We start from the raw sequence: 8,612 nt of genomic DNA, 5'->3' as shown, positions 1-8,612 counted from the left end.
TTCTCTTTTCCCCCCAACACCGTAGGTGGAAAGGGGGGCGAATTAATGGAATTTAAAAATGCGTACCGAGCACCTATGCAATGTCAAGTACACCTAAAAGCATTGGCGATAAAATCAAAATTAGTGCCTTATCATTAACTGCCATGTTGGCAAGTTATAAAATGAACTTATATAACAGGTATGGATCAAACACAGGCCCAAGCACAAACCAGTGGAACATGCCATCTTGGGTAATGGTAAATGAATCAGCTTGATTAAATAATTACAAATGTGTATGCCAAAAAAGTGAATTCCAGGACTGAAGAAAAAAGGGGAATCAATGCCTGTGGAATAAAATAAGTTGTGACCTGAGCCTCTTAAGCTGCAGTCAAGTGGTATGGTGCACTCCCAGTGATTTTCTTGATGTGATCTGTTTTTTTGGGGGGGGGGTAGTCTTAGGTCACAGCTCCCGATTCAGAATTGAAGTGAAATGCACATTCGCACTAACATGACATCATGCTTTGTGCGCTTTCGTACGTTGATTCCACGGATTGCATCTCATCGCACCGCCTCAAGAAAACTCATGTTAACAAAGCTGGAAGTCATTGTTTTAGGTCCGTTTTGATTTTGATGCAGTCTAGAGTATTTTTCACAGCAAACACTGCGCACATGCAATTGCTCCTCACCCCTGCAGACATTAAGTAGGTGATTCTGGACTGGTCAAGTTGGAAGGCATGACCTCTTGAATTTGTTCATCTAACCAGCAAGATGCTGCAGGACCTTCTTCTATTGTAATGTCCACGGCAAGTGTAAAAATATCTATGCACACATGTAACAGGCTTTACCACTTTGAGTGATTATTGCACTTTATTTTATACATGTATGTAATAAATAATGGTCAATAGTGCTGCTGTCTGCAAATTACACAATCTTTCCCTTGTGATATTCTTTAGCATAAAAAGCATGGAGACGAGTCACATTACGTGCCGCATTACAAACACAGCCTTTCATGATCGTCGTTAATTACAAAATAGGCAAACATTGGCGGTAAAATATTAAAAAACTCCCTTCGCGGAGGCTCAATTATGTGCCTCTATGGCCAATCGTGTTCCCACTTAACACAGATTCTGTGGATTCCAGTGAATCTTAGAAAAATATATAAAATATCAATTATCAAAATCACAAGAATTAAATAAGTTAGGTATCTTCGGCAAGAAAGCCAGCCTGTAGGTTCAGGTCACTGGCTTTGGTACCCCTTTTCAAATACCTTCCAGCCTGAAACTTTCCCAACCAGTCTGTTGAGCCCCTCTAATAACTTTGAGCATCCACAGATTTGTCGCCTCCAGATAAAATGTTTTACACCCCTCTGACATTATTTTGCCAACGTGTAAAGGAAATTTTAACTCCATAAAATGAGCATAAAAAGGTAGAGTGTAAAATAAGCATTTGTGTCACTTCTTTTAAAGACTGGGAAATAACTTATTACTTAGCCTTCCTTAACCTTCCAAATCTTTCAAATGTCAACATGTCTTCAGGTTTTGCCCCTCTCCAATTTCACCCACAGAGTCACCACACAAGGCAAGTAATCGGAGTGGTAGGATTTGCCGAGACACGAGCCTTTGCAGTATTTCTCTGCAGGGCACGTAGAGGGGTCTTCAGTCAAGAACTGGGCTAAGTACAGGAGGGTTGATCAGTTACCGATTTTGTTATTCCACATCGCACTTGTCGCGAGGAACAACGTTATTTTGGGCAGAAAATGCTGACTTTTTAAACCGAGAAGATACCAACCACCGCATTCCTTTACAAAGTTGGACTTCACGAATGTGGACCCAAGGTGGTAATTTGTTCAAGATTTGTGTGACATTTCTTGCTGTGTCGTCGCTTTCTTGGAACTCGGAGGTGACGACATGAAATGACATTTGCTGTAACACCCATCCGTGGTCCGCTGCTGCTGGAGGGCTCCACACATGCTCAAACCTCCGCAGACAGGTTTGAGCCTCTGTATGGCGCGCGCACAAGCTCAGCAGGAATCAACCAAGCTTGGAGTGAACACAGACATCATGTGGCACTGCTACAGAATCTGTGTTACGACGCAGAAAATCCCTGCATATTTCTGTGTCGTTCCTCGTGAGGGGGTCATAACAATGCTGTTCATCACCTCTCGTCTGAATGGATATTAAGATACTGTTTGAGATGTTCATACAGAGTGAACGACACGGCTGCTGCAGGTATAGCTCTCAAGTAATTGATACTAACGCCCCGAAAGAGTCCTTGTGTGCCACGCTCGGTGTAAACCAAGACCAGGGTCTCCAAGCATGAACTGTTAAAAGAGACAAAATCATAAAAATCATCCATGGACACAAAAATGTCAGCCAACACGGGCTCCAGGGACAACAATCTCGACTTATGCGTTTTATCTTTTCATTTATACCAGGAGTCTACATTCACTGGAACATTTTAAAAAGTACTCCTAAAAGAAGAAAAAAAAAATTCACAAAAAAAACCCTGCCTGTGATTACCTGGACGGATTGGCATTCGGTACCATGGCACCTAGCTGCATGAGTCTCCTTCCAACATCCAGGGGATATCTGCAATGAACAATGGATAACCTTCAGTCTTCTGCACATGGGGCCAATCTGTTCATTTGGGGTCCAAGTTTTTCCTGTCCCTATCACATCTGGCATATAATTTTGTGAGTTCAGAACACATTCTTAAATTTCCAAGAGTGATTAAGTAATGCAATTACCCGCCAAACAAATACTACAGTTCGAAGTCAATTTTAGTGATATATCCCTTGACAAATGACAAAGGCCAGGTGTAACAGCGACAGTGAAAATATCACATCGGTGCTCAAAATTTAAGGAATGACCCATATGGCTCCTACCATCCCATCTAACTGAATTCAAGGCAAGGCTGAGTGCAATCCAGGCGATAGCATTCAAACCGCCAGCATAACTACTCTCCATGTAATTACTCTCAACTACAATCAATGATGCTGCATGTTTTATGACCAGTGTATCTTCCCAGCACACGTGATTTCTCAAGACACGGTCCGACGAATATTCTCTAATACTTTCTGAAAATCGAGGAAAGAGTTTGCACAGAGGTAAATCAAGGCATGCTTTCTACCTGAGAATAACTGAACTTACACAATAGTTTGAGCAAATGCCCCGGCGAATCCACCGATGAAAAGGTTGGCCTGTGCAGTCAGCACTCTTTCCTGGAGGTTGGCCGGAGATGGCTTGGATAGGTAGAGGGGCCCCTTGACTAGGACGTAGGCCTTGCCCATTTCATATGAATAGAAAGCTGCACCTGAAGACATGCAGGATACAGGATTGGCAATGGTGTAACTATGAAGATAAGACTGTCCTACTACAGATGCCAAAACCTACTGGTTTTCAGCTTTCTGTTTCCAAGCTGGTGTGAAGCATGATTCTTGTGAGATTCCTGAGATCTTGTGAGAGTTCTTTGGAAGGATCACAGACACACCATCTCAGCTGAACGAAAGACGTGTGATATGCCCTCACTGTTCTAGTGATGAAGATCACCTTTAGTTCACACCAACATGACACAGATGGGTATGCACATTTGCACCAACAAAATCTAGCTTGGACCACTTACCAGCATAAGGCACCATTCCTAATAGCGTTGGACCGACTCCTCTGTATAGTGCTCTAAGTTGGCCCTCCTGTTAAGTGTTACAAAGATATAAGTGGGAGAGATCTAGCTCTTAGAAAAAAGGCTTTGCCACAGTAAGGCTAAAGGGGTCTGAATTTTGGGACCAGGGCTTATCCACGTCACATAATATACCTGATTAAGAGGTACAGTACACTCAGGGGAAGCATGCAAAAACCTGAAGGTGTGCTATCAAACGTTCATAATTATGACGGAAAGATTAGTGTGCTCATCATGGCATCTCACCTCATGCCATATGGACCGGCAAGTGTGCAAAATGCCTCTGTATAAACACTCTCCCTGCACTTGGTAAGCTAATCTTGCTCTGACCATGTCAAGTGGATATGTGAACAGTACTGCAGTCACACCTGTAAAACAATTTAGACACAGCATATTATATAATTGGGTCAATTTAAAGGCATAAAAAGGATCTTACAAACAAGCTCTAACACCTGCTACAACCAAACCCCTGAAGACAGAGAGGAGTGTCAAAGATTCCTACCTGCAAGGGAGCCTGACAGCAACTTCTGCTTGGTTTTCTGTGAGAAAAGACGAGTGCTGATTAGTATTACTATTAGTAATATTAATTGTGATGGTTAAGACTGACAAATTTAAGTTGTAACAGAAGAACTATCCCACATTTAACAGCACATTTACACGTAAAAGAAAGGGTTACTTCTGTAAGTTAAGTCCTCAATCCTTCGACCGTTGGGGGACTGAAAATGGGTTAAGGACTGAGGACCAGTACGGTTAATGTAAAAAATACATACTATGAATCCAGTACTACATTACGTGACTGACTATTCCAAAACCAGGCTTCAATAGGTAATTTTGATGTTTGACAATTCTTCTTCACCACTGCTGGCTTTCAGACCTCAAAGTGATCCAAAGTAACAATTTGTCTGTAGAAAGCTTTGGTAGTAAAGATCAATGCAAGTTGTGGATTTGGCATTGTGGATTTGGCATTGTTTATGTGTCTATTTGGTATCATCTTCCAGATTATACCTTATAATTCTTTAGTCTGGTTTTGAAATGGCAGGTCACATAAAATGTGTACTTTAATTGTAGAATACTGCCATTATTTTACATAATACATGTACATAAATTTACAGCACACGGACATGTAAATGATGCAATGGTTTCAACACCATTGTCCTCTAATTTTCTAGGACAGAGAACATCAGGTAATGGGAAGTACCTAGCTCATTGTCTGCATGTACATCATCATGTAGTTTGTAACACACTGACAGGTTTCTGAATTGTTTTAATCATCTCATCGTCACAAAGCTAGGGCTGCAGAAGCGACTGGTGGTAAACTGGTGGGACATCTCACACATGAAAGTAACCAGGTGAGTCAGGGGTAGAAGATCCACCGGAACAAGCTTGTCTAATCCCAAACCTAACAGACTTCGCCTGACCATGGTTAGCAGTAAGCTTATCTTAGCTCCCAGAAATGGCAGAAGCACTGTGTAGGGCTGAGTCTATTCAAATAATTCGCTATTCAAATATTCGACCTTCAATTTGATCGAATATCCAAATATTCAGTCGTACCTACCAGCAGATTGTTGATGAACAAACCGTATACAAAATCAGTAGCAATAATGCACACAATTGAACATTATGATCAATGTAATAGCTTCTTACATCTAGGAGAATCTCCAGCCACGATTTAGCAAGATTTAAAAGATGACCAAACTTCCTGCCCTGTTCTAAATTTCTATACCTTTAAAATTGTTGCATGAATAATTTCCTTTATGAATCATTGTAAGATTTCTGTCACTCTTCACTTGAATCTGCTTGAAACAAGCCTCCATAGGCTATTTTTCTAATTTAAAAACCAAAGGAAAATTCTCCCTTCCTTTTCATGAATTTTGCATTCAAATATTCAAATTCGAAAAACAACATTCGGTTATTCGGCACAGCCCTAGCACTGCGCCGGGCACTGTTCAGAACATACCTCTGTGACAGTTATTCTAAACGGTCAGCACAGAGTGTCGTTACTCCGACCACAAAGAAAATGCAATGGATCTGTATTCTCATCATTATGCATATACCTTTTTGAACCAGTCATACGTCACAAACTGTATCGCCCCATAGGGGAAGGTGCGCACCATCATGGCACCGTTGCCACGGTACAGTCCCCGCACTCCTTCATGCTCTACTACTTTGGCAAGAGAGGACCATACACCTGAAAGAGCAAAGGTATTAACACGTTGACTTGCCGACCACAACAAGGCTATTTGTTGTGATGGACGTATACTCAGGGAAGAGATGCGTTTGGCGGTGTGGTAAGAATGCACTGGCTATGTTGTATAAATACAAACCCCTAGCGCGCAAGAGGACAACAGCTTTGTCACGGTTGTGCTTAATTTCTTACAGCCTAATGCTTTTACAGTAAAGATAACGTGGGTAATATGTACAAAGGTGGAAATATAATTTCACCAGTGGATGCGCTTTATTTCATGTAGCACTGAAGAAACAAAATCAATACACTACAGCTGTTGAAATGTCTGTGCCACTGCAGAGGCAGGAGTCCTCCCCTCGTAATCTTGTATCAGATCCATGTAAATTGTAGTTGGCGTAACTGAACGGTCAACTCGTATCATAAAAACACTTAAGAAATGATTGTGTCACAGCCTCAACGGAAATGAAAATAACCTGATGAATATGTGCCCATGTGTGCTTTGCTTTGCTTTGCAAAGAGGTTGACCTCCGCACGTACACCGGCAGCCATCGTGAATTCCAAAGTAACTCAACATAAAGCTAACACGCCACTGTTCTCTACATTTGCAGGGAATGTTAGCCCCAAGTGCAGCCCGAAACCTTACATCATCAAAACCGATCCCTCTCAAAATAGGACAGTACTCGCACAAAACTTGTGTACAAGTGATTCAAGGAGTTGTTGACCAAGGATTGCAAAAACATGATGTTGGAGGAGCAGATACAGAACAAACTTCGGGGGGGGGGGCATTTTGGGAGGTGGGTGGGTGCAAAAATATTTCGAAGCTTTTATGTAACCTTTTATGGCCTTTTTGTAGGGCACAGATATATTTTAGGACTTTAAACACATATTTGCAAGGGAGAAGAAAGAAATTTACAAAAAAAACCACCTTTCTCATTATTTTTCCCAAAAAAGGAGGGGGGAGAAGGTTGCTTTTCCTGGGTTGGGGATGGCCCCTCAATTTCCCCCCCCCCATCCACCCTCAATTACATGCCGAGAAAATACTGTACTGGATTACATTCGAACATCCATGTACCAGTACAATGCTTGAGCACACTACACGTTTATCTGTACTACATGTAACCTCTTTCATTAGGTTCTTACCAAGATGATTGTAATATTGATGATGGGCTTGTAGGAGAATTTTGACCCTGTCAAGAGGGGCTGTTGTCACTTTGCCACAACATCCTGCAATTCCTGAAATCAGAACCAAAAAACTTAAATTTTAAGAAATGTTATTCAAAGTTTGAATATTTTGAAATTATAGTAAACCCTTCACTGATAATGGCTTTGGCATAGTGTAGCGTGTCCTGCCCATTAGGCTCTACAGTCACATGCCCATATACCAAATTTTGGTTGACTTTTTCAAGCGCTTTGAAATGAAAGCATTTTCACGATTGGAGTTGCTCGATGTACGCCATACCCTTTTAAATCAATCCTTCACTACGTAATCTTACCTCCTACTTTTCGAGAAACTTGCAGCTAATTATTAAACTTCATTGGTTCGTGCACATTGACGTTGACAGCTGGAATCATCATGGCGTCAAGTTTGTGACCCCTAAACCGTTATGCAAATACAGCACCAGGTGTTCAGATGCGATGGCTAGTTCCTGTTTACCCATGCATGGGCTGGCAGTCATGGCAGTGAGCAGTTTAGGTGATTTGAGCTGTCAACGTCAATGTGCACAAACGTATGAAGTTTAAAGATTAGCTGCGAATTTCTCGAAAAGAAGGAGGTAAGATTATGTAATGAAGGATTGATTTGGAAGCGGAGAGGGTTATGGTGTACATTGAGCAACTCCAATCGTGAAAATGCTTCCATTTCGAAGCGCTTGAAAAAAGTCAACAAAAATTTGGAAAAGGCCTAGTGGATGGGCATGTGGCTGTAGGGGAGCGCAGTGTACTATAGGTGGGTTTTATTCCTCCATGGCGTTACGAACCCAAAATGTCAGAACCTCTTTGGGCAGAAATTAAAACTACAAAACTTGTCTGGGAAAATGCCATCGGAGTGAAATTAAATAATTCACACATCCTTACGACGAGCATCAATCATGATGAGCGTTGCCTTCCAAAATTCCTCTAATCTGACGTGGATACGGTTAACCAACTGACCATGCACGCTCTGCGTGATAGCTCTTAACATGAAAGTTGTCAGGCCATAGCATCAGGCGCGGCCACACGTACGGTCAGGCTTAACAGTAACAACTGCTGCTAATAAATCGATAAACAGTATAAAATGATTAGATACAAACAGTTAATTGCTGCAAAAACTTGGGAAGTAATTACCACCGGCGAGAGAATTTTGGATGATTTCGCCAGATCCTGCCAGAGCAGTCATGTCGTATCCTGATACCGGCAATTCCGTATGTGTCACGCGTACCGTGCACTCGTCTTGCTGAACTGGTGCATAATGCATGCGAACGCGGATTATGGCATCACATCACATCGGACCACATGGTTTCGCCTATGATCAAAGAGGGGATTTCAGTCTAAAATTTGTCAGTCAGTTGATTCGGTTTCTGAACATTCGGACTGACAGAATATTAGCTTATTTTTTTCTAAACAAGCTTTAACTATTTTGTTATAGGAATAATATCTCAGTAAAGGTATTTGTACCAAACATATGAAAAACAATATTCGTGACATCCCCTTGTCTAGATTTGGGATCGCCCCCTGGAAACTATGTTTAGGGAACACGATGAGAAGTTTGCTGGTTCCGGCTAGCCGGATCGTACGG

At 41.7% G+C, this 8,612-nt stretch overlaps 1 protein-coding gene across 2 annotated transcripts; it reads right to left on the bottom strand.

Annotated features, from left to right (window-relative positions):
• Nucleotides 1–827: 827 nt before the first annotated feature.
• slc25a16 (solute carrier family 25 member 16) lies at nucleotides 828–8,281 on the bottom strand. 2 transcript variants are annotated; one of them, XM_022224423.2, is made up of 9 exons: nucleotides 8,162–8,281; nucleotides 6,980–7,072; nucleotides 5,709–5,842; nucleotides 4,157–4,193; nucleotides 3,901–4,022; nucleotides 3,601–3,667; nucleotides 3,129–3,291; nucleotides 2,499–2,567; nucleotides 828–2,299 (listed from the first exon to the last, which is right to left on the bottom strand). In XM_022224423.2, the coding sequence occupies exons 1-9, from the start codon at nucleotides 8,211–8,213 to the stop codon at nucleotides 2,134–2,136; spliced, it is 903 nt and encodes a 300-aa protein (XP_022080115.2). In that variant the 5' UTR covers nucleotides 8,214–8,281; the 3' UTR covers nucleotides 828–2,133. The 2 variants fall into 2 exon arrangements, with proteins under 2 accessions (XP_022080115.2, XP_022080108.2); XM_022224416.2 differs by lacking the exon at nucleotides 8,162–8,281 and adding an exon at nucleotides 7,913–8,118.
• Between the last annotated feature and the right edge of the window lie 331 nt (nucleotides 8,282–8,612).

The sequence above is a fragment of the Acanthaster planci genome, linkage group LG19 (assembly GCF_054643075.1).
Source record: "Acanthaster planci isolate LZ-2023a linkage group LG19, COTS_SCS, whole genome shotgun sequence".
Lineage (NCBI taxonomy): Eukaryota > Metazoa > Echinodermata > Asteroidea > Valvatida > Acanthasteridae > Acanthaster > Acanthaster planci.
Note: the sequence above shows the minus strand (reverse complement) of the source record. Positions and strands in the feature narration are given on the sequence as shown.

What these genes read in the sequence shown, in the direction of transcription:
- slc25a16 (XM_022224416.2), bottom strand. Translation starts at nt 8,018, where the DNA reads ATGTTAAGAGCTATCACGCAGAGCGTGCATGGTCAGTTGGTTAACCGT. An exon ending in TCAATATTACAATCATCTTG is followed by an intron (nt 5,843 to 6,979) that starts GTAAGAACCTAA and finishes TTGCTCTTTCAG; the next exon opens with GTGTATGGTCCTCTCTTGCC. An exon ending in GCTGTCAGGCTCCCTTGCAG is followed by an intron (nt 4,023 to 4,156) that starts GTAGGAATCTTT and finishes ATTGTTTTACAG; the next exon opens with GTGTGACTGCAGTACTGTTC.